General features: G+C 38.3%; 1 protein-coding gene across 23 annotated transcripts in view; it reads right to left on the bottom strand.

Annotated features, from left to right (window-relative positions):
- Positions 1 to 26688, bottom strand: part of TENM3 (teneurin transmembrane protein 3) — a 485679-nt gene that overhangs the window by 170351 nt on the left and 288640 nt on the right. For 11 of the 23 annotated variants that reach the window (XM_069787531.1, XM_069787526.1, XM_069787558.1 and 8 more), the window contains one exon: positions 6179 to 6388. The exons of the other annotated variants lie outside the window; for them this stretch is intronic. In XM_069787531.1, coding sequence (XP_069643632.1) covers positions 6179 to 6388 — 210 coding nt within the window. The remainder of the gene's footprint in view (positions 1 to 6178; positions 6389 to 26688) is intronic. 23 annotated transcript variants of the gene reach the window in all.

Genomic DNA, 26688 nt, shown 5'->3' with positions numbered 1-26688 from the left:
TCTAAGTGAATGTAGGTTTGTTATCAGCAGTATGACTGACGTTTTTATTTATTTTAATTTTACATTACAAAGTGACAGAGGTTCTGTCACTTCCCTTGGGATAGACTTAGATATCTTAATACAGTTCACTGTTAGATAGTTTTTCCTGATAATGTGCCTCATCTTTCTTTTCCTTATTTCATCCTATTGCTTTTAATTATATCTCTACATGGTATACAACATGCTCCATTCCACCTTGGGTTATTGGCTTCCCTTTGTCACCTTTTAATTAGTGCTTAGGCTATGTACTGAGTCAAAGTTTTATTCTCTTACCTATTCCTGTATATTAATATCTCTAACTTCCTAATTGTTTTCATACAAATGTATCTTAACAGTAGAATATATAGCAATAATTCTAGAGGTAATAAGAGAATCTGACAGGAACTTTGAAAAAGCAAGAGGCCCAAATTCAGAACTTATATTCCTTTGATGCTATGTCTATGATTCCCTCTTTGCTGATAGATTTGTATAACCATCTCAAACTGTACTTGTTAGTCAGACCATATTGCAGATTTATGTCTGATTAAAATTCTCCATCACCGTTTCTCCTCAGATTTTTCCCGAATATTCTGCATCAGACCAGCTTACATTTTTCAGTTCTAATTGCACTTTATTAGTTTCTGGCCATACAAGTAATGATCTTCCCTTGTCTTTTTCTATTAACATTTTGTCCCCAGTTGGCACTCAGAACTCTCACTATTTAGTATCATTAGGAAATTTTATTAGTGCCATTTTTACTCCTTCATCCATATAACTAATGATGATGTTAAATAAAACCAAGATTATAGCACATCCCCATGACATTCTTCAACAGCACTCCTCCTAGTTTGATCTATTATTTTTAATTTATTATCACAGAGTATTTCAAACCAAACAGGTCTGAATTCATTTCTCAAGCGACATGTCTTAGGACCAATGTCAGACCTGAAGACCAATTGTATGTACTGACACAACAATGACAAAACTTAATTTGTCATGAATTATGAGATAAGAGATAAAAAAAAAAATCTCATTAGACAATGTGTAAGGTGACAATGAAAATAAGGCATGCGGATACCCACAGAGTTTCCAAGGAATTCAGATGGACTGCCAGTTCTCAGAATGATGGAGATAAAAAGCAAATTTACACTTCACCAAAAAAAAAAAAGCCCAAACAGCTTTTAAGCATTTGATCTCACACCATCACGTTTGTGTTTCCTTCTCCCCTAGCACTCCCCCCCACCTCATTTTGTTCACCAATAATCAGAACTAAACTGCTGTTGATTACATGGCAGGTGACAGACAGCCTGGCTGCTAAGTTCTAGTTCAGTAGCACATGCACTTTCCCTTGTGGAATAACTATGGCAAAGCAGGGATGGAATAGGGGCTGGGAAGTATTCTGTAGGCACTGAAGCAGGACTGCCAAAAAGTTACATGAGGTACTTCCAAGATGTTGGCTAGGACTGACTTAATTTGCTGTGGGTCTTTTCAATATTCACAGGTTATTTCCAACCTTCTCACTAGCCAGTGGGGTATGAAGGACGAAATGACGTTGTCCTCTTCCTACCCTCACAGGAGCAAGAGCAAGAGCCACAAAGGAGGAAAAGATGCCTTCAAGTCACTTGCCTCTTCCACTAACATTTAAGACAAATCCCTGCGTGTACTTCTATTCACACTTCAATTTCAGTTGCTTCTGGTGGGAAGGAAAAGGCAGAAGTAAGGAGAAGAGGAAATGGCAGGTTGCTTAGTTACGGTGGTTATACATTAATTGAGATATCTATGCAGAAAAATAAAACATGACAGTTGGAGGGAAAAATCTGAAGTGTAAAAAAACCCCAAACAAACCCTTAACAAAATTCACACCTATGCTTTGCACGTGTTGCATCTAGTCATTACTGCTGCCAGGCTTGAGCATTTGGCCTGTATTCTCTTGGGTGCTTGTACAAAAGCAGAAGGTTCTGACTTTGGCTTCTTGACATTGTGGTGTGATAAAACAGTAATCATTCTTGTGTGACAGATACTTTTGTCTAACCTCCCCCATCAAATTCTAATGAGTCACCATGAACTTAAGTCCTCAGATTATGTTTATAGAAGAATTATGCCACAGAACATTTGGTGTCTGTAGAGTGAGATGTCCTAAAATGAGAACTCTGAATATGAAGAGTTCTTGTATGTTATCATTCAACCAGCCTTATTAGATTATTTTTTCTCTTTTACAAATTGACATTCAGAGTTGTGCTCTAGATTTCCAAATTTTGTCTCCTTGCAGGAAAGCTTAGCCATTTTGAACTGAAAAGCCCATCAATCTGCAACTCCCATGTGGCTGGAGCAAAAACTTGTTTATTGTTCAAGGATCTGCCAGGTGATGCACAAGGACAACTGAAAAACTTTTTATATTATACTGAAATTTTGTTCAGATCTTCCCATCAGAGGAACTATCATCACAACCTGTTATTAAGAAACATGAGAACCTTGTACAACTTAAATGTTCAAATACACAGTACAAATGCTGCTGTGAAATACATCTTTCTCTATTTTGCATTTGATGGTTCGGCCATAATATTACCAATTTAGGGGGTAAAAATCCTCAAATCTGAATTTCTAATTCAGACTCTCCATCTCCATTGTCAGCAGTAAGCATTAACATTTAACTATATCTTTTCTTCATAGTCTCTGCTTAACCTAAGAATGTAGCATTGTATTTCTCATTTTAATACATCTGTGTTGAAAGATAAGCTACTACTAATTTCAGTAAATTCCCCTCCAAATTCTGACTAATCTATAATTTTTGGTGGAAAAAGGTTAAGAAGCTTATCAAGATACTGAAATACAGACTTTACATGACTTCTATTGTTCATAAGCAGACTTTTATTACATAAAGAAACCCTCTCCACCTCAGTCACGTTCAAGAATCCTCTCCTCCCAGCTCCTACTCCACTCTCCCTCTGCTTAAACAACCATTCCTCTTCCCTGCAGACATATTCGGATGCCCCTGTTTCTTATAAACCAGTTTGTTGTTCTTTCTAAAAACAATAAAACTAGTAAATTGTTCTGAAATCAGTAGACAAATAGACTGACTGCTGGAGCAGAGTCAGTATACTGAGCTGCACCGTGGAGGAGAGGAACAAGTAGAATAAATTGGAGGTGCTATGTAAAGGAACACTGTTATGACTGATGGTCCTAAAATTTATCTTCTCCTGAATTTTACAACACACTGCTTTTAGAGAAATGAAATGATTCCTAGCAAACTGTCCATAACAGTCCTCACTTGATCTGAATTTTTAAAGCTACCAGCAATACCTCCACGAAGACCTTTTCTTCTCAGGTGGTAAGCTTTTGATAACTGATTTTAGAACTTCTCGCTTCTCTTTTAGCTAATTCCTCAAATGAAAGCTAATTCCCATTGGTTAACAAAACAAACTAATCAAACGCAAAGTCTTAGATTAATATAATTCTAAATACCTAACCAGATCCTTTAAATTTTGAGGGAGTTGATCAAATAAACTACATTGATCAAATGAACTCAGCCTAAAGGAAAACAAACAGACCTTTGCATAGACTAAAGAGAGGGTAATTTATCTTGCTATTCACATAAAGTCAACATAACTGAAAACTGTTCAATAATACAATTGTTTTTGGTCAGTACCTTTTATATCTTAAATGCTTCAAAAGTGATCCCCACCCCTGCCAATATAAACATTGGACAAAGTTATCCAGAATATGGCACTAGAGTTATTTCATACTCATTAACATTAGATAGCAAGGAAAGCTTAATTCATCCAGATGCAAAAAAAAAAAAAAAAAAAAAAAAAAAGACAACTGGCAAAAACCCCCCTTCCTTCTGTGAAAGTGCTACACATGCTGTATTACTTACCATTTTAGCTAAAGAAAATACAATACTCAAATAAGTCTGTACCAAACGCCACAATTAAACAATATTTACTTTCTAGGGTAGATTTGGGGAAATCCATGTACTGGTAAAGAGGCTACACAACAATGCAAATCATTGAGTAGAAAAAAAGTTGTAGCTAACTTAGAAATTATTAGCTCAATTATTAAATTCTGCACTTGCCTGTTTTACAAAGAACACATTTTTTTCCCCATCAATAGGCCAACAGGATAAGATATGAGAAACCAACCATAAGCAAGTCAACTAGATATTCCAAGCAATATTCCTGTACGTGCTGGATGAAAGCATCCTTTCTTCAAGTAATGCAAACCCTGATCCTGCAGCTGACTGCAGGGACGGAAGCTTACTACCAGAACACCAATGGTCTTCTCCTCGTCCAGCAGAGAAACAAACAAACCCTAACTTAAATTATGGCAATCGCAAATATAGTATCTGTAGTTAGCAAGTTGAAGCACTTCTAAAAACAAGTCTAATCTTGTGGAGAGAAAAAGATCATTAAATGTATTATATGACTGCCAGCACTACTGGATTATGAGTGTGTGTGTGTATATATATATAATTGATTTAATCCTTTGACAGCAGGAAGCAGAAACTGCAAGCACTTCTACTGCACAAATACACTGAAGGGGCGAATCTCAGACATCTGCAGATAGAGGAGACAGGGGAGCACAGTGGAAAGAGGGAGGGGAGGGGAGAATGAACACATACTTACAGAGTATATCGGGTTTCTCTTCTGCTTAGCTAAAGTCTTACCAAGAACAACTCTCTCAACGTACACCACAGTGCTAACTTCTGTCCTGCTTGTTATCAAAAACACCCTTATTTGCCCTGCTAAAAGGCCAAGACTTGACTTGCCATGAGACCAGCTGAAATTATTTTGCATAGTCTGGGGTGAAAGGGGTTAAGGAACATTCCTCAAGGTTGGCAAACTCAGACTGGCAAGTAACTGTTGAAAATTTCAAAAGCAGCAAAATGCTAAAATCTAGAGGAATGATAAACACTTACTAGCTTCCTAAGAGGCTAGGAGGTGTGAGGGGTTCATCTCAACTATTCAATATTTTTAGCAGCTTTCTCTTGCTTTTGCATTTTTCATTTGTAGAGGAAGGGCTGGTGGATACAGTAATCTAAATGTATTGACTAACTGAACTAAACTAGACTACCTTTTGGATAAGCATACATTTTCTAACAGATTTCATATCCCTAGACATAAAGGAAAGGAGACATCTTCATAACACACCCTGATTATGACAATGTATTACCATATTTTTTGGAGTTCTTTACAGATTAAGTATTGAGTAAGTTGAACATGCAAAAATAAAGTTATCATGGTTAATTTTAAAGATCTTAATCCAAGCTCCTAACATGGCCAAAAAAAAAAAAAAAAAGCTCTCAAATTCACACACACAACTGCTCTTAGCAGATTGGCCTGTTAGACAGAACACCAAAGTTGCACTCAAAACTAGGAAGAGAAGCTCAAAGCTAATGTTTTTGCACTGCAGAATAATTCTGTCCAACCAACTGATGTGCAATCTGTAAGAAAATATTTCTCCAAACCCCCTCTAGTGGTTCATCTGTAGGAGAGTTCTTCACAATTGAAAGAAATGTTTCTTATAAAATTAAGAGGCTTGTTCCAAGCTTTGCTGATCTACTCGGGAAAGGCTGTGAATTAACAAATTATTATTCCAGTCTACCTACCCCAAGAAATCTGTTTCATCATACAACAAAAATGGAACCCTGCAGCTATCCTTTCACTGCACAGCTCTCTTCCTCTAGATATCTTTCCTCAATCTAGAGTGCCCTATCAGAAACGTACAAACCCTGTTCTCCTGCCTGAGGGAAACTAAAGGAATGGCTGGAACCTGCTGAACTTGATGAGGTAGTAAAAGATAACTTTTACATTATTCTGAAGCTAAACATCATGACAGTTTAACCAGCTTCAGCCTACCCTTTAAAAAGTACAACTAAAGGCTAGTCGATTGCTCCAAATTACATTACATAATAAATCATGAATGGCTATTGCTTCATGTAAGTATTGCATTATAAAATAACTTAAATGAGCTTTTATATATTAAGTTACTTTCTACTCTTGCTTATCCTACAGTAAAGTAGAAACATCATTTGCAACACTTAAGGGAGAATCAGTTTAAAATACAAAGTCATTTTGATATATTTAATTTTTATTAGGCAATTTTGTAAGAGGATGGAAAATAAAAAGGTATTCAAACTATGGACAAAGTGTCCTCTTCTTACCATGACCTGGGACAGACACTGAAATAGTACCGGTCTGTACTAGATATGAGCTGGCAGTATAGTCCTCATCTGTATCAGAGTCCTGAACTGGCTGGCTGGCATTATTACTTAATAACCACCTCTGGTTGTCATGGAGATTGGGTGATGGAGGAGGGGAGTGTAAATGTTCAGTAACTGATGGACTAGATGAGGAGGATGGCATGGGAGGACCTATGAAAAAAAATAAAAAAAATTTAAAATATGGGTCAAGATATCACATGAACAACAAACCATTTATTTTTTGCATCACTGAAAGGTGAATAGTCTACTTCCAACAATAAAAAAAGATGGACAAAGAAAGTATGACAATTCCCTGTAATAAACTGGTTTTAGCACTTTAGAAAACATAACATAATGCCACAACTTGCTATTTCAATGGACAGTGTCTATCACTACCTGGAATTCCAATGTCTCTGCAACACAGAACGATGGAGAAACAGGTGCCAACTGAAATGAAATATTTGTTGTAAAACCATTTGAAAAATACAGTGTTTTTCAAGCCTTTAAGCAGAACAAAAGTACTGAAATACAAGGCTGCTTCTTTTAGTGGGACACTCCTGTCTAAAATCTCCTTATGGAACAAAATAATACAGATAAGCAAAGAAACAGGAACAGCTCACGCATGCAGGGAAAGTCACAGCCCTAAAAACTTCTACCATATTAGTTATTCTACTAAAATGTTTCACCTGTCAAACTTGAGTCCATCTGCACAAGTTGTTTTAAAACATGTATACGCAATGACTACATCCCATTTCTACATCTTGAAAGTATCATAAAGGCACCATGGAGGAAGACAGATTTAAATAAAGCTTTAGTATATCATAACAATGCATTTAGTTCTTCAATAAAACAATAATTAAACCCAGTAAGCAGCAGAGGAAGAGTTACCTATTTTACCCAATGAATATATTGGTTCTTTACAGTATTTTGTCAGCACAGATCTAACTCTGAGAGAGTAAGACTGCTGGACTACTTTTCAATAAAGTATTATGTTGCCTGTAGGTAGGGAATTATACCAGAAAATGAAGTAGCTTTATTCCATACTTTATGTTAAAAAAATTAGATTAACCTGCATGGATACCATTCATAACTATAAATCTACATTTAAATTAAAGAGGGGTTTTTTTCCATCATATAATGACTTGTTTTTGTGGTACTCAGTAGTACAGTTATGCTGGAGAGGTGCAGCACCTCTCAATGTTATATTTGAGTTTCATACAATAAATCATATTGGCACCAATAGCTTGAATTACCTTCCCTCCATCTCCCTTGTACACTGCTAGAATCATGCTGATTTTTAATTTTTTTTTTTGCTTTCATATTCAGTTTATCCCATCACACAGTACCTTAAAGATCTCTAAAACATGTTGCTAAGTCCTATCCAACTCGTTTCCCTGCAAAGAAACCTGTGACAGCCTCATCACAAACCGTTTGCTTAGTTCTTTCACATGTCATTTACCTCTTCTTGTAGTGGACAGCACAATATATATTATTATCAATTTAGGACTTAAGGTTTGGTTCTGGAAGGTAAGTGAGCACTTACTGTTACTCAAGTAACTCCTGTGTGAAACCTAAGGTTTATAGCCAGGGAAATAACAAGGATGGCGGAATGACATTTTACAGGGCTCAACTTGTGAATTTGGAAGGAGAGTGTGGGCACATTTTCAAGTTCAAAATAAAGTGTCACCTGATTTTTTTGCTGCACCTTGATTTTTTACATTACTTGCTTCGGTAACCTGGATTCGTGGTTATTTCTTGATGGAGTATTTAATGCATTATTTATAATGTACCCAAACCAATTTAGATAGCCATTATATTTCATTTTTTGAGTAATCCAAATAATAGTTATAAATAATAGTGGTTTTTTTCCAAATACAGATTAGCTTTACAATTTTTATTTTTTTTTAGCTTAGAACAAATCTCCTTTACTTGGTTTGGACTTCTCTGACTAGAGAGGAGAGCTATAGTAATATGTTCCAGATGTATACTGTCTGAAGCAAATCAGCATCTCAGTAATACCTACAGAGCTTACGCACAACATGCTTCCTCTCTCCTTCTCAATTTACACTCATTAAATTTCACACACAACAGAGCCTTGATTACGCAAACTGTAATCATACAAAATATTCTGTTGCCTGAAAAAGTGTCATGGCCAAGGTCCCTTAATTATTTTGTAAATTCCCTCATTTATCCAAATTTATTAATTGTCTTAGTGCTATGTGGCTAGTTGAAACTGCACTGCACTGATGAGTAGCCATCCGGAAAGAGCATCACTTGGGTGCTCCACCTCACTGAATTTCTCAGTTCAGAAAACACTGTGTGTCAGGCATGGGGTGGAAGTGTGGGGCTATTAGCAAAGCTCCCACTACTACAGTGGGGATAGATCTCTGCTACTGCAAAAAGTCAGGTGGTTAGGGCTGTAACACCACCAGGAAATTATGCAACTTTGGTGATTTGATTTTTATAAATAAACCTAATCCTGGCAGGCAGGTCCTTCTTGTCACAAAGTTACATGGTCTGCAGAGAAGAGCGAGCTGGTTATAGTATGAGCCAATTCTTCACAAGAACCCTAGGCCAACCAGCTGGGATGCGTATTTCTGTACAACTTCATCCAGCACCGGCAGATTTCTGCAGTGAGTTCCTCTTTGATTCCAAAGTGAAAAGACGGATAGCTATCTCTACTGCCATTTATAGAATAAGCTACATGTTAAGAAAAATATACTTAAAAAGAGGGATCATAAATGATGTGCACATTCCTCTCCAATTTTTTTTACATGGCATGAAAGACATTTAAAAATATTTGGTAATATCTCTTATTGAAGTCTTAACAAACACATTTATAAATTGCAAAAATCATTAAGTATGACAAAAGCCAATTATATTGATTATAACACTTTTTGCATACAACTTGGAGGCACATAATGATGCAAAGCATATTTCATACTAAGGAAAACCACAAAAACACAAATATTGATCCTCCCCCCCCCCCCCCCCCCCCATTTTGCTTCTTTTGGTATAGACTTAGCATAAACATCTGTTCTTCTGTTTTGACTTTCTTGCTCATACTTTAAAAAAGCAAACATTCTTGTTTTTACGATGTGACTTTGATATAAGATAGTAAGGTATCTTTCATGAGAAAGTATACTGGGCTTAAGGGTACTTAAATCTTATCTTTTAGGTTAGTTATGAGGATAAAAACACTTTATCTGTAGGCATTTTCATAATCAAAAATACATAACTTTCAATTATCTTTATGTATGTCCAAAAAAATTATCTCACATGAAAATGCAAAAAAGATTTGCAGCAAATATAGGCAAACTCCAGCAGGAACGGACTCAGTATAGCAATATGTAAAGATGTAAATAAATTTGCTAAGGAAATAATATGAGTCCCCAAAGAAAGTAAAACCAAAAGAAAATTGGTTGCAAGAACAACATTAACAAAGAAATACACCTGAGCTAATAATGGATACCTTAAATACCTACATACAAGGCAATTATGTTAAAAAAATTGTACTGTTCTGTGCAAAGATCAGCACTGATCTAAAAGACCATATAAAATAAAAATTGGAAGCAGACCTGAGGTCACATATGGAAAAGCTGAAAGGGACAAGTATAATAAGTGCAACCCATAAAAAGATAGCAAATAAACAATGGGGAAGACTGTCATCAATGGACTGGTAGTAATAGGAGGCATAGGGATGTGTGGAACTTTCTACATTAGAGTATATTAAGTAAGTCTAAGGCTGAGCCTCTGGCAATCGCTGCTGCCTAACACCATGGGACTGAGAGCAGAGAAGCAAGGGCACGGGAAGGGCCGGGGCCAGTGCAGGGAAGAGCTGTGCCTGCAACCCCGGAGCCTCAGGGACACTTCTGCCTGGCCACAATCCACAGCTTGCAGTCGTGTACAGGTTGCCTACACCCTTTCCCTTAATAAAAAAAAAAAAAAAAAAAAAAAGAAAGAAAAAAGAAAAAAGAAAAAAAGAAAAAAAGAAAAGCCATCAGCAGCACTTAAGCTTATTTATATCGTATTCTGAAGAACAAATCCAGCAACTGCTCAGCTTTCGTCTTTTATCTGTCATCACATACTAGAGAATCACTTTGGTTCAACACCAATGGGTGCGTAGATGAATTACATACTCCATCTTCACTAGATGTATTTTAGAGAAAATAGTATCGGACACTTTTTGGAACATGGCATTTAGGAGAAAAGTAGGATGGAAGAGAAGCACTAGTAATGATCTCCTGCTGTTGCAGGGTGGGCAGGCTGGAATAGATGACCCAGAAAGTTTCTGCAGAGCCCTAAAATACATGCACTTATGAAAACTTCCCAACAGATTCAAACTCTTTGAACAGAGACATTTTGGTGGCAATATGATACCAACAAGAAAGGAAAAACATTGTTTATTTTCTTCTGTAATTATAAATCTACACAGTCTTAAGATCATGTTTTAGTTCAGGGAAGTCTTTGTTGCTTCATGAATTTCTTTAATGCTGAACTTTTGTTCACATATCTAGATTAGTTCTCAAAACCCAGCATTATCAATTCATTTTACATAAGATGTATTGCGAGTTACATACTTTACAAAAGTAATTTCACTATAAAAATTTGAACGGCCATTATTTTCATCTCAATCAGGATGCATAAATCCTATACCTAACTCTTACATACAACTTCTGATAGCTGCTTAAGGCAATACAAGAGTAGACATCTCTGTTTAGACTGTTTAACTAGGACAGAACAGTGCATTTTTCCTTTCACAGTCTTGGTAGCCTTTGTCACTAAGACTGAAGAAGAAAATTCCTCTATCTGCATCTCAAAGCAGAGGGGGAGAGTCTTATTTTGAAGTTAGCGTTAAAGAGTACTTACTGACTTCAATGTCAGTAAGAAAATGCTATTAAATTACAAATTACAAGGTAGGTATCTCCTTTCTTTACTTAAATTAATGGTTTTTTTGCTGGTGACTTCACAAAATGAATCATGTTATTTTAAACGGCACTATTACGTCATATAAACCCCCAAACATACCACATACTGTGGAAAAATGTTATACATATAATGGCTCACTAACAGTAGCTATACATGTCCATTTTGTACTTTGCTCCTCACAACAGGAAAAGACAGGTTGCCTTTTTTTTTTTTTTTTTTTAAATAAAACTGTTAATGGGATCTTTTAAAACAGGGATGAGACAGGCAGTGGTTTGTGAAGGTCAGAAATAACGTGTCTTCTGGCTAAATTAATTAGAAACCAAAACCCTTTCAAAGAGGCAGAAGGACACTTATAGCCCTTCTGAATCAAGCTGAGATGAATCTTTGCAATCTGTTCTAGGACTTCCCAGCGTGCTGAAAGCTGTAACACACTCTTGTTAAATAGGGCACCTATACCCTCCTAACAAGTTTACTGATTGCATCCCTAAGTTTCAGCTTCCAATGTATGACACATAGATTGACCCAAAAAGACCCCCTAAAAACCCAACCCCCGTCACCTCGTATGTATAGCCCTGAGTAACTGGATTTTGGACCTCTTCATCTCTGCATGTAACACAGTAAGTTAGTAATAAGTGAGTTTTAATTGTAAACTCATTTTTTATTATGGACTCCCTGTATGCTCTCCAACCTGTATGACTTGGCATTGGCATTTATCTCTCTGCTGGATACTGCAGCCTTCTGCAGCCAACCTGCAGTGACAGTTATCTCTTAATTAAAACTCTACATGCAAATAGATCTAGTGAAAAGTGTTGTGGCATAGCACACAAAGAACAATTATTTATAACCAACACAGTTCTTTTTATCTACTTATACCAGAGTCGACCATTGTAGCTACTGTGAAGATCTCCCCAAGGAAATACATGCATAGACGGTCTTTCAAATATATACACATGCACATATACACATACATAAATAAGACTGTATAAATCCATCACAGCGAAAAACACTCCAGTGCGAAGAACTACATGCCAAGCATTCTTTTAAAAATAAATGCTTTCAAATGCATAAGAACGATGCTTGCAATCTACTGGGGGTTTTCCATTTAATTGGTTTTGTTTTGCTTTGTTTGTACACATAACGGATAATGACCCTTTTACCCCCGAATTGGGAAGTGTATTTTCCAAGTTTCAAATCCCTCTGAGTGCCTGTGAACTGTGATTACATCTCAGATGCAAATCTTAAATACAAATGACAACTACCTTTCCTAGATTTCCTTGAAACATTATTACTTCTAAACAAAACAGGTGCATTATCTTGACATGTATTTTAACTCACAAAGTTGCAACTGCTTCTGTAGACTGTGAAAGCTGGAAATTTACAAGACTATAATCAAAGGACATTGATTTGAAAACAAAAGTAATCCATTAGAAAGCAAGAGAAATGCTGGCCTGAAATACTGTAATTTGTTGGTTTGGTTTTTTGTGTGTGTCTTTTTTTTTTTTTTTTTTTCCTTCTTGGAAGTGTAGTATAATAACCACAGTCTGTAATACAACTCTTGTAATTGTCTTCTGAAAAAGAGAAGGATATCTTAAGAAAAATGGTTATGCATTAGAACTGACACTCATTTCTGAAGCAAACACTTTGTGTTTTGAGGCATTTTGGTGGCTTCAGGAATTTAACAGCTGCTGCTCAGCAGATTGCTAAATGAAAAGGAGTGCCCTGTTCTTACAGGGGTCAGACTGCATGATCACAATGGCTCCTTCTTCAATCCTGAGTTCAGGCAGTGCTCATCTTTGCTTCAAATGGGAGTTTTGTCTGTAAAGAAATTGCAGAATCTGAGCCTTAACTGACAGATTATCCTAACTGAAGTGCATTGCTCTCACTACTTTTTTTTATTTTTTATTATTATTATTTTCGAAAGGAATTACCTCATAACAAAAGAGCCAGGTGCAGAGCAAAGGTCCACTCAGCTAGGCAGAAAGTTCATGAGCTGAACTAAAAACTCAAGCATCTCTAGCATCCAGGTTTTATTTTTAGGAGCTATTCTGCTCAACTCAACTGAACCTTCCACTTTATTTCCCCCAATATTAATTAAAAGTGGGCATGCAAAATGTTGGTAGGTGAACAGAGAGCTATTTCCAGAAGAGTGAAAATCCTCATTCCACTCAGAAAATAATTTTAGAGTGACAGGTCTCCGTATTTTTAGAAAAAGATGCCTAATTCCTTTTTTCGGGGGGAAAGCGGGGTTTTTTTGGACAGAAGCAAGCAGATGAAATCAACACCAGATTGCAAAATGTTTCGATTAACTCGTATCTCCACTTGAGACGTAGAAGTTCTCACATGAAAATGTCACCTCTCCATTTAGAGCATCTGCTGGGATTCAAGCTCCTCTGCCTTGTGATGAGAGCCTCATCCAGCTCAGCCACAGATTCAGCTGTACCAGTTGCACGCTCACAGTTTTGGCCAAGCCACTACCACTTGCCACCAACTCGCAAGCCCTGGCAGCAGGCACATGGCAGCTGGAACATCATGGCGCTGGGACTGCACAGGCAGGGCAGGTCCTGGGGTCCCCATCTGGACCCTGCATGGCTCGGCCACAGACCTGGCCCCTTCCTACCACAGCCACCGAGCTGGTGCCTGCTCAAATCCGGCCAAGTTGCAGAGGTGCACGGTCTCTCTACACGCAGGCACATATGCACAGCTGCATACCGATGCAACGAAAAAAGGCACCCGTTTGTGGCTAATGACTTCTGCCTCAGTCACAGCCCTGCACCGCTGTGCCCATCTGCCTGGGCTTACTGCTTCATTGACCACTACACAGGGGTGGGAGGGGGCAGGAGAGGTCTCTTGAGTGGAGGAGGTGTGCAGCCAGTCCTTCTCGCTACTCCCTATTCACCAATTCATGTGCAAAACAAACAACTAAGCATCACACAGAGCTGTAGACAGAGCCCAGCCCTTCTCAAAAACCTGCCAGGATTTTCACATTGAAAACCCCCAAACTACAAACTCACTAGACACAAGCAAAAACCAGGAAAAAACCCACCAGTGGTGGTTTTTTTGTTTTGTTTTCCAGAAATGGAACTAAGCATCAAAAAAGCAGCTGGTGGCATATACTATAATTGGTGTAAGGAGCATAGCCACTCTCAGTCTCTGTGTGTCTTATATTCACTCAGTGATGAGGCTTAAGAGTTTACCAAGTTTCCACTCTCAATACTGGCCTTTGTAAAAGACTGTATATTTTTTCTGGATGCTGATATTCTTTCAGATGGCAATTCATAAAGAGTAATTGCCTAAAAAAGTAACCTTTGAAGAAATGCTTCTTTATTCTTCCTATCCATGACTTTTTATTATTAGAGGTGAAATGGATTGAGCCATGTCACATCTGGTTTATCATTCTTCCAGCGTGACTCTGTGGTAGCCTACATACTTTGTATTTTCAATGTTGCTTTGGGCTAAATTAGGGGGGGCGGAAAAAGTCTTTTTGGAATAGGACAGGAAATGCATCTTGAAGAGCACAAGAGAACTTGGTTTGTTTTTTTTTTTTTTTTGGAAGAGAGTGGGGGAGAGGCTTGTTAAAGAGAAAATAAATCCTCTGAGAATGACTCACAAATCATTCAGTTTTCGGAATCAGGTAATTTCCCACCCTCACTCCTCCCACCCCAGTAAGTAGTCGTCTAAAGAGGAATCAGAATAAATACTAACTAACTAAAATTGGTTTTCTTAATTCTACCGGGCCCTACATGAGAAAAGCAGTCAAAGCAATGGTAGGGATGCCAGTTTTGCCTACTTTTGCTATCGGTGCGGCCACTGCCTTGCAGTCTGTTATAAAGGGAACCACATCTTTGAAGCAAAGCATCCAGAGAAGCTCTTAATGACATTGGATAGCCTATGCTTGCATACCACAGAATATGACTTGTTTCCTTAGAAGGGAACATGGCAATTTAAAGAGATTTTGATAGAACCTAACAAAGAGCAACAAACTGCTGAAAAAGTGTTCTATAAACCTCATCTATAAAAACTGTATCTTAGTTCTCAATAGTCAAACTAGTCACTCTTTTAGTGTGGTTATTTATATCCATTAGCTGCACTTTTCTGAGTATTTGTTATTTCAAAAGATCAGGGCTGTAGCATAGCAAAGGAGGAGGAAGATGAGGATGGATGCAATGACTGTTGCCATCTTCACCAGCTCATGACGGAAAGCTGCCCCAGGGACTGGCACATGCCTCCACCTGAGCTCCGTGCGCCTCCCAGCATGGCCCTGCAAGGACCAGCACGCTGTCAGGCAGCCACCAGAATGAGCAGCGCTACCGCCAGAGCCTTCCATATGAAATAAAACATCGTGCCCTGCTACACCCTACATTTTCCCAATAAAATAAACCAATAAAATTTTCCAGTGATACTTACAAAAGCCTAAGTTTAGCAACAAGAAAGGAGAAAGCAGTCCTGCTAACAAAACATCAAACTTGTTTAACCAGTGAGAAAGTCTTGAACTTCATAGGGTTCATACACCTGAAGGTAACACAACTGAGTAGGTATTTTTGTTAGTTCTTCATCGCTCCATTTTCAAAACACCTTCCCTTCCTGCTGCACTTTCAATTTTCGTTCCTTGTTGGGGCTTTTTTTCTGTTATATTAAATGTAACTCTTTAACAAAGGAATTTTGGGGAGTGGAGGAATTAGAGAATTACCAGAAAATTATCAACTGTTGTCTCACGCCATACCACTCTCGCAAGCAACAGGACATTTACTGGACATTGATGTCTCATTACATCTAGTATGTAATTTATTTCTCTGCTGGAACAGAACTTATCAGCTTTGCCCATGCGGAGAAAATATTTCTACCTTAGAAACAAATAGACCACCACAGGCAGGAAGCTGGAAAGCTTAAATGAAAACCCACTGCATGATCACTGAAGTCAGCTCACTACCAAAGCCGCTAAGGCAGCAGTGTTGAAATGGGCCCGAGGTGGCATTTTAGGGCCAGATTTTTGACAAAGCCTAGTCTCGTTGAGGGATGATTTAGAAAACTGAGAACAATAAAAACTGTTGGGTACTGAGAACTCAGAGAAAGCTGGACTCCTTATTTAGGCGTCTCTGGAAATTCAGCATTAAACAAAACCCCCACATCAACGTCCCTTATTTTTTCCTGAATATATAAACAATAATGTTTTAACTGGTGAGAAAATTTAAGCAGTATTTGCAAAGCACTACAGAGTTGCACATTTCTAGTCACTCTCTTCCACCATAAGAAATTATTGTGATCCAAAATATATTTTGACCAGTTATATAAACATCCTACTTGATACCTTTAATTTTATAATATTTTATCTGTGTTTATACTTGGCAGGACTGCATTGTGCTCTAACCGTATGTACAACTAAACCCCATAAATTTCAAATACAGTTAGTTATCCATTCAAGTTCAGAATGCAGACTTAACATTTCTTAAAAAAATATACAAACCGCTCACATTAGCTTAGGTAGGTCAGAAAATGCTGAATGCAGGTAAAAAAATCCCTTTGGCCTCAGACTAAACATGGAAAATTTCAGTCCAAAAGTGCTTTTCATAAAGTTATGAGCTAATGAACAAAAGGGGGTTCTAATAAAGTTTCATGAAATGTTAGCTATAAAATCCAGCAGTAATAACGTAATCTTTATTTCTTTGCCAAGTTGACCACTTCAGAATAGTAAAAAACAAAGTAAACCATACCACACCAATTACTTCTAAGAGGTTTTATCTCAATGAAAATAGAAAAGGCCCAAAAGACTGGGCCAAAATACATATAAGGAAAATTCCAAAACAGAGAAAATACTTGTTTACGCCTGACTGGAGCCAAGAGTAACAAACGCTCTTTACCAAGCTGTTTCCAGAATCCTTGGGCCTTTGTCCAAGGACAAGGGAAATGCCAACTGGGCCATCCAAATCTGCCAACAGACAGAGGTTATCCATCTCTCTGAAAAGAGATGAAAGGCAATTCTCATCTGAGTGCTTTGCAAACTCTGAAACAACTGCTCTTCATCTAAACAGTAGGATAGCCAGCAGAAGCTGCACAAGCCTCAGAGTTCCTGAAAAAATTATTAATGTTGAAGCATTATACTTTCAAGATGCACCTCTCAGTACCTGTAAAAGCTGCCAGATAAAAGCCAATTACTACACACAAAGCATTTAAAGGCATCAGTCTGGAAGCCCTGCCCTGTAAAACTAAAATTCCCTATATACTTCATTGCACATGCTTTCCAAGATTATCCACTCCCTCACATCAAACTTCATAAATCTCTATTACCAAAACACCTAACAAAGCACTTACTGATAAGAACAGATACGAACAAATTTCTTATTCAACTGCTTTTTTTCCCCTCTGAAAAAGACACTTTTTAACAGGTTCTTGGCCAAGATTACGTTTGTATTCACACAATACTCCTTTTATAAAAAGAAGTAATGTAACCAATTATGAAGCAGCCCCTGAAAAAGCCAACTAATGGCTTGACTTTGTCCACATTCATAACAGCACAAAGTAACTAATTTTATATGATGCTTGATAATGCAATACCATGTAAGGAAAAGATTACGCCGGACCACTTACAAGCTAACATATTCATTCTGAAAGGATAAGACCATATAAAATGCAATTTATAAGCACAAAGAAAAATAGAAACAGAGAATTGAAACTGGGTTTATCCATATTTTACTCCTTTTGTACTTTGGCATGTTTATGCCTAACATGCATGCAGTTTTCTGATGCAGTTGCTGTTACTACATGCTACTTGATTTAGCCTCCTACACTCGAAATGCCACGGTATCTACATGAAGAGATAAAGACAAAGGAATAGTCTTAGCTCTCTTGCTCAGTCATCTGAGATGTTTTCTTTTCTTTGTGTTGTTTCTATTTGTTACTTATCTTTGAGGTATCCTAGTAGTCCAAATAATTATTCATTACATGTTTTCTGAAGTGGTTACCATTCATTATGTGTTTTTCTGAAGCAGTACAACCTACAAAGTCAATTCTTGGTCAGAATTTTTACATCCACAAGTAGAAAAGAAATCAGAGGATACTTCAAAGTCAGATCCTGTCAAATAGAGGAGGATGTTAATCAATGCAGTTTAATACAAACCCCTCTGTCACACTGCTGTTAAGATTATGTGTGCTGAGGTGAGCAGGCAGAGATATTAAGAAGTATACACAAATTTTTTTTGAACAAAAATGATGCATCAGCCCATAACATTCATCAGCCCATGCAAACTCTCAGGAATCCAACTTTCACTGCAAGTGTCTTTTTGGATCTGTTTATTTCAGAAGATGTGGTATGAATGATGGTATAATAAGTTTTACTATGTTTTAGGCATAAATGACTCATGCATCATTCCAATTGAAAGAAAAAATCCTAACATGCAAGTACAATATGTTACCGCAGCTGCTCCATGGGAACAACAACATATCCATTTGGAAGGAAAATACATTTATGAAAATGCCTGATTAGCAGAAAAAGCAGAAAACAATTCTTTATAAACAATAGTATACAGCTGCTTTATTTGACGTTTTTATGGTTACAGTCTGTTTTCATGGAATCTATTGGATTAAAACACATCCAGCTCTTCCCCTCCCACCCCAAGCTCAGATTAGTCTTCATTGATGTTATCCATTAAAAAAAACCCCAAACAAACCCTCTAGTTTTCTAAAAACCAGGCTTTGAAGGAGGGGCTCCCATGCTAGTTGAATCTAAAGTTGCTGGACAGAGTGCACCAAATTATCTTCTTGCTTCAGGCATCTCCTAACAGGATCCCAGTCTGGGGGCAGAAACGCATGTTCCCTCTTCTTTTTGCTTTGCAAAATACACTATTTTTATCTTGCATGCCTCCTATCCCCTGCAAAGGTTATGAATTGAACACTGCAAAGCCAGCAGGCAATGTACCTCTGAGAATTGCACAACATATATAAAGTCAAGGCAGTGCCACCTACATCATGGCATCTATGACCTCCTAGAGACAAGGCTTCCTGACATCCCAGTCTTCTCTTTTACAGCCAAAGAAACCTCTACCTCCTTCCATATTACCTCTCCTTGCCCTTTTATTTCCATACACCCTTCATATTAACGGACACCTCTTTTATTTTCCCTCACACCACAATTAAAGAGTTTCATATGCTGCTTCTGCTACAAATTAACTAATGTATCATAGAAAAGGAAGGGAATTTCCACTAAAAAATTATCAAGACAAGAGTATGTGGGAGTGTTGAATGTAGTAGCACTAGTTAAAACAACTATGCCATTTAATATAAACCACTGGCATACCAAAATATAGTTAAAAATTATTTACAGCATTTTGTGACATGTACATGGAATAACATAAATACACAAGTAGTACTGCTAATGCCATTGTTTCTTTTGATGAAAGCCAACTCAGACATGTTTAAAAAAAATAGGCTAAGTGGATACAGTTGGGCACTTTATGCGGGATCCCCCAACCACTTACCAGAAGGAACTGCAGACTCTTCAACACGAGAAGGGACTTAGAACTACTTTTGCAACCACCTGCTGAGGCATCTCAGATGGCTAACCAAACTTTTGGTCAACGTAAGAGAAACAAACATGCAGAGACAGCGCCTAACCAGAGAAAAGACGCTTGAATGTTTTGCTTAATTCAAGCCAGAGGATTAAGTCTGGGTCTCCCACCTTCCAGGTGAGTGTCCCAGCTAATGAGCCCTCAGCTAATAGCAGAGCAACTTGTTCTCCCTTGCCTTTTTTTTTAATTGAAATCTCTGAAGAACTGTGTTTAGTTCCTCATCAAGATGAATGCCAAGCCTGCTAAATTTTTCATGACACTGAATTCTTGTTCTCCTGCCAGCCCTAGTTATGTGTGAACACTTTAAGCTCCCTCAGGCATTTATTTTACTACAGAGTCCTGAAATACTTAAGTCTATTAAGACCTAAAATAAACACACAAAAAGGAGGAATCTGCTAGTTGTTCTCCCAGTCTACGTTTTAAGGAGGCAGTGCCTACACCAGTGAAGTCTGGAAATTATTCTCAGTGTTGCCGGTGAAATGACAGTGCGTTCGGCAACAAATCCATCCAGCCGTGTCGTGTACCACAGAGGGGTTCAGCTCCACACCACGGCGGGAGCAGCACCGTCTGCGGGCTGGGAAGAACCAGCCAAATGGGGCTGACCCTGGGAGAATCAACTGGACTGGAAGTGCACAGCCAGAGCGGGAGGCATAACACTTTCCAGAAAAGCTGGATTTACTAAACACGCACACAGTGACTATTCTGCACGCGCATCACCCCTGGGTTTGTGCCCAACTGAGTCCCTGCCTGCTCCCTTGCTGCCAGGAAAGGGGGTGTCCTGGGTTCAGGTGGGATAAAGTTAATTTTCACAGGAACCTGGGAAGGGGCACAGCCAGGACAGCTGACCTGAACTAGCCAAGGAGCTATTCCATACCATGTGACATCACACTCAGTGTATAAATGGGGAGCGGGCTGAGGGGGACCCTCGGGGCTTTCAGTGGGGGAAGTGGCGGAGCGTTGGGTTCCAGGTGGGGAGCAATTGCACTGTGCATCACTCATTTTGTATATTCTTTTATCGGTACCATTGTTGTTGTTGTATTTTTTGTATTGTTCCAGTAAATAGTCCTTATCTCTACCCACGAGGTTCCGTGTTTGGTTGGTTTTTTTTTTTTTTCTTTTCTCCTTTCTGATTCTCCTCGCCATCCCGCCAGATGTGAGCAAGCGGCTGCGTGGTCCTTTGTTACCAGCTGGGCTGAAACCACAACGGGGGGAATCTGAGAGCAGACCACGACTGAAGAGCAATTCACACAGCTTGGCCTTGGTTACCCTCCTCAGTAAAGGCCTTTCTGGAGCAGAAAGCGTGCTGGCTGCAAGCTAGGCTGGCCCGTTGTGCGTTGAAGAAGTGGGAGCTTGAGAAAAGAAGGCCCAACACCAAAAAGTTTCAGCCAGCCCTTCAAAAGCAGCAGATGACTGACTGAATTAATGACTGGGCTGCAAATCTAGCGTGCAGGCTATAAGCTGTGCATCCCTGAACTGCAGAAAGGAGCTGAAAGAACACTCATAATGAATTCTCTACACAAAATACCTGTATTTAAAGTCACCCACTGAAATAATTTTATGGTCAGTCCCAGTTTACCTATGCATTCTGTAGCTGCTCTCTCGAAAGGAGGTCTAGAAATAGACCAAGCTTCATTGTTTATCTTGAGGTCTCTTAATTTCCTACAGCAACTCCAACAGCACTTCCACCCACAACATTCCATTATTATTGTTACACACATTGCATCATGCTTAGTTGCTGACTGGGGTTAAACCACGACAAAAAGGAAGCACAAATGGTCAATTTGTGGCCAGAAAATACCACGCCTGATACCAAATCTGAAGTTCAACCTTGTTGTCTTAGAGACACTCCAGGCAGGTGTGAAAAAGTACATGTGTGGATGTACACAGTCTTATATGGGAGATGCTATGTACTAAGATGGCAATGTGGACATCCAACTCAGCTGTCATGACTTGCTGGTATGCACAAGCCCACAGCTCATGCCTATCCCTTGCATATCTTCAGAAACCTTCCAAGGAGCAGACCATCTTCTACATAATGCCTCTTATCATCCTTACCTAAACTCCCACTTTGCCTTTTTTTTTTTTGTTTTTGTTTAAAAAAGTAGTTTCTGTGTCTTCTTCCATGTCTATTTTATGTTTGAAACAAATTATTAAACAGTTTCTCTCCTACAGTTTCCAAATTACTATTATATAGATGTTAGTCCTCAGGAGACCAATGCTCAAGGTCCCTGTAATGAACTGGATTTAACATGGGTGTAATACGTCTCTATAATCCTAGCAGGTGATCCTCATTGAAAGTACAACCTAAGACAAAAGGCCTCAAAGTTTTCTGCCATTCAGACCTGTGAGGGATTTTTTTTCCTCAATACCAAATCTGACAGCTGGATCTTGCCAACGTCCAAGCAAATTGGAGCACTGATATCCAACTTGTTCCTTACCCTATTTCTGCCACTCCCAAGATATTTTTTGCCAGCGAGATCTTTCTGAAGGCAAAACCCAGAAGATTCCTCTACAAATTACGAATACAGTGGGGAGGGATGTGGGGAAGCCTTCCCGTAAAGTGCATGTATTTATCATTAAAAAAGTGGGGTTGGAATAGAACTTGGCAATTCTTTTACACTGTATTTCCTTATGTTGGTGAAGAATTATGAGGGTACTTCAGTTTCCTGGTGTGTCTGCAATAACTGAAAAAAACCAAAAGACCAGGAATGAAATCACTACCAACCCCCCTATATAAGCAGTGCTCAGCACTGTAGGTAAATTTCCATTTAATCTTTGCCTGCCAAACCATTTAAGTTAAATGCATTTCATGTTAGTTTCATGTTTTATTTGTAATTCATTTTATGTCATTACTTGGTCATTTTTGCCCTGTTTTTCTCTCTCTTCACCTTTTCTACCTTCATCTTGACAAACTGAAAACTTACCAATACAGAAATTGTTTCTTCCTATAATTAGCAAAGTCCTTAAGCATAACTGGAAAAATGTTGTAATCCCAGTTACAACTGTATTCTTTTCTCATGCCTTCAATACGAGCATGATGGAGTATCAGACTGAGTGGCATGTCTGTGATGAATCATACCTTATGCCCCTGAACGCCCATGGCAGAAGAAAAAGAGAATCAGTCATTTCTCCCACTGAGGGCTGACAGGACGTGAAATACAGAGCAAAGTGAAGTTGGAGGATCAGAGCTGCCAGTTTTTACGTCACGTGGGACCCTATAAAGGGCCACAAAGCCCATTTCCTTAAGATAAAAACACAAGAACAGACAATCTTTTGCTCTGCCTCCACCCTGAGTGGGAGGGAGCTTTCTTCAGCTGAGCTTTGCAGTAAAATTGTGGCTATGTTTTTGTAGACACCTGAGGAGCCTTATTGCTTTTTTCTTCCAAGCAGCAAAAGGACCTGCTGTCAAGCATATCACTCAACGTCCTTTTGCTTTGGGGGGTGGGAACCCCACATCAGGGAGATAAAAAAGCTCAAAAACCTGAAGGATTCAAAATTTAAGCCCAGTGTGACTAAAAACCAGTTCTGAATCCATAAAATCTGAATATACAATACAAACATCAACACAGCTTTGTCTAAAGAAATGGCAGATTGTGACCCCAAACTTCTCCTTCAGTTTTTTTTTTTTTTTTTTTAAAACACAACTTGTAACTTTGCTCAGCTTTGCACAAGAGATGTGTAATGAGGAATGCCAAAGGAATATTCCCCCAAACTGAAGCACCACAAAAGCTTCACTCAGAAACCAGGCATGGCACTGGTGCACATTTGTTATCCACGAGCTAAAATTTGACTGATGTAATTTAAGACTGATAATTACTGATGGAGGCCATATACGTTTTTATTAAAAGGAACCTCTAATTAAAAATACTGCTTCCATCTGACTTTTTCTAGAGTACCATGGTTTCAAATAACATCCCAGATTTAAATAACTGAAATAACCACTCTATGTATTTTCAGGATTTTTAAAGTCTCATTCTCTGTAAATGAAATCTTGCCCTTTCTTCAGCTGTTTGCATTACTCTCTCAAACACCAATAAAGGAAATGAAAATATACAAAATCAAACAAACCAGAACAGAATAGTGTATTACTAAAACTTGCAGATAATGATAGAAGCAAGAGTCACATTTTTTCAATCCAGTTTTTAACACCTGATCTGATTTTAATTTATGACTATTATTATGTTGGTGGGTACAAGGAACTCTGTTGTGCTGGGTGTTACAGAAGTGTATAACAAAAACACCCGAGTCCTTTCTCTGTATGAAGTAATAAATGGCTGGCACCAGACAGCATTCATCCGAGAGTGAAAATTCAAAGGTAGAATAGCTGAATTACTAATGATGATGTGTCATCTCTCTCCCCAGTGCCTTGCTACTTGAGGTCTCCAATGTGGCTAATGTGCTGCCAGCTTCTAACAGGTTCCAGAAAAGCTCCAGGGAATGGCAATCTGCAAGCCTGATGTCTATATGCTAGTTAAGTTAACAGAAACTATAATAACAAATAGACTAAGTAGGCACATGTCTGAGAAGAGTCAAATTTCAGTTTTCATAAAACGAAGTCCTGTCTTACAAAATTAACCCAATTCTTTGAATAGCTCAAACACCCATGTGAAACCAGTGATCCAGTCAACGCAGTCTACATGGATTTCCAAAACGCTTTTAACATGTATTTCACCAAAGCTTTTAAAGAAACTAAGCTCCCATGGCAAAATAGAGGTCTCTGCACAGAAACATAACTGATTAAAAGACATAACCAGAAATTAGTGGTAAATGGTGAGGCCTGCATAGTGGAGGAAGCCTACCAGTGGAGTCCCACAGGGATCTGCACTGAGACCTGCTCCTCTTTCCATACCTGTAATTGACCTGGAAAGGTAGCTGAGCACTGAAGCAACCAAGTTTGCAGATGATACAAACTTAGGCAGGGCAGTAAGGCTGAGGGCAGTCAGTGAAGAATCACAGGACCTTATGAAATTGAGTGACTAGACAATGAAATGGTAAATTAAATTCAGTGTGGATAAGTGTAGAGTGATGCACATAGGAAAACATAACCTTAACTTCACATGTGCAGTGATGGGCTCTGAGCTGAACATCACCGCTCAGGAGCGAGACCTTGGGGTTACAATAAATAGTGCCATCAAAATGTCAGCTCAGCACTCAGCTGCCAAAAGAAAGCAGCCCAAATATTAGGTATTGTTAGGAACTGAACAGGAAACAAAACCAGAACACAATTATGCCACTTTGTAATGCCACCCAGTTCATACACTGTCTCTGCTTCCAGTAGGGAGGAGTTTAGGGGACATGCTTCATCACTGAGTATTTTGTGTTTACTTTTACAAAGGTAGGAGCAAACCAGAAAGAAGCTTAATGCAGAAGAGTGACATATAATTAGGGGGACAGAGACAGCAGTTTTAACACTGTCTGCATCTCAGTTTCATAACAGTTTTCCCTGAGACTATCCAAAATTCAAGGAGACAGCACCTTCTAGATACTTGCTGATAAACCATTCAAAAAAGAGGTTGACAAATTACATACCATCAATGAGCTCTATTAAAAAGCATTACTGTGTATCAATAGCTATTGCTAAATGCTAAATGCACAAGCTTTACTAGTATTTGAAACAGCTGGGAAAAGACAAGTTTGAAGATTTGCCTTCACTCTAGCAGTATACAGCCAGCCAGCCAGCTAGCTTTGCTGTGCCATTTTGAAGCGACTGAAGATTTTAAGTCTTAAGGGTAAACACAAGTGCCCGCAAAAGGGTGAGTAGAAACAAATGAATCTAAAAATATCAAAGTCTTGCCTTTCTCACTGCTCTCTTTTCCTTGTTTTCTTTCCTATTGGCTAGCCTGCTCAAGGTGCCACTGTAATCAGACTCTTCGGTGCTTGAACAACACACCAGTATTTTTACCCGCTGAGGTTCTCTAACAGGGAACAACTAAATTAAGTCTAGGCCTTCATATTTCTAGCTAATCTCTACACAACTCTACTAAAACATCTCCTTCTTGCTTTTATGAGAAAGGATTTGCCTGTCTCCTAACGGACTGATACTACTCATATCTTTGTCTAATTGCATGGGCCATGAGACTGTTCTGGTTTTCATTTGGATTGTTAAATATCAGACACAGAATTTGTCTATCAATAGTGGCTACACGTAGTGTACTCTCTACTTACTTCCTTGCATAAAATACTGTCTATTCACTTCATATATGCACATGCATGTGTGCAAGAGAAATACACTACTACCACAATCTATAAACAATCTATAAAGTAGCTTTGCCTATCGTACAATAAATACAGAAAGGTAGGAAGTATTTTGGAAGAAAAACCAGAATTGTGATGAATAATTATTCTTTAAACTCATAAATGTATCAAATATGAACATAAGTGTTTTCCAACAAGAAACAAAACTATGCAGTGTATTTCATTAGTTTAAACTGTTAGGTCAGAGTTCCTACAGGAGAGTGTGGATGGACTAATAACACATGTTCTAAAATAGACCAAGTTGCAAATTATTTTTTGCCATTGTTCTAGCCTTACGTGTCATTAAAAATCACTTAGGAGTTATTTCATTTCCAATGTTATAATATTCCATTATGTAATAAGTTTTTTTTTTCCTATTCTCTTCCTATAGCTGTAATTCTCTACCATTGAACTGTAATTGAAGTGTCTGTCTTTTTTGAAGACACACTTTGCAATTTGTCCTGTCCAAGCACGTTTTTATGACAGGTCATGAAGGACACTCAGCAGGAAGTGCTCTGGGAAAATAAGTAGTCCTGACTAACAAAAAAGCTTCTACAGGGAATAAACGGCATGATTTTAATTAAAGTAGAATGAAGAAAGCAAAGTAAATATTAGCTGGTAGCAATGCACTAAAAATTTCAGTCACCGCAAGTAAGTGGAAGTCAATCAAACTTCTCAGAGAAATGCCTTCAGTGTTCTTAAAGCAATGCACAGAATTGGTGATGCTGTTACAGACACAAGGCAGGCACA

Source organism: Haliaeetus albicilla, chromosome 1 (genome assembly GCF_947461875.1).
Source record: "Haliaeetus albicilla chromosome 1, bHalAlb1.1, whole genome shotgun sequence".
NCBI classification, from domain to species: domain Eukaryota; kingdom Metazoa; phylum Chordata; class Aves; order Accipitriformes; family Accipitridae; genus Haliaeetus; species Haliaeetus albicilla.
The sequence above is the reverse complement of the archived record's forward strand: the minus strand, read 5'-3'. Positions and strand labels throughout refer to the sequence as shown.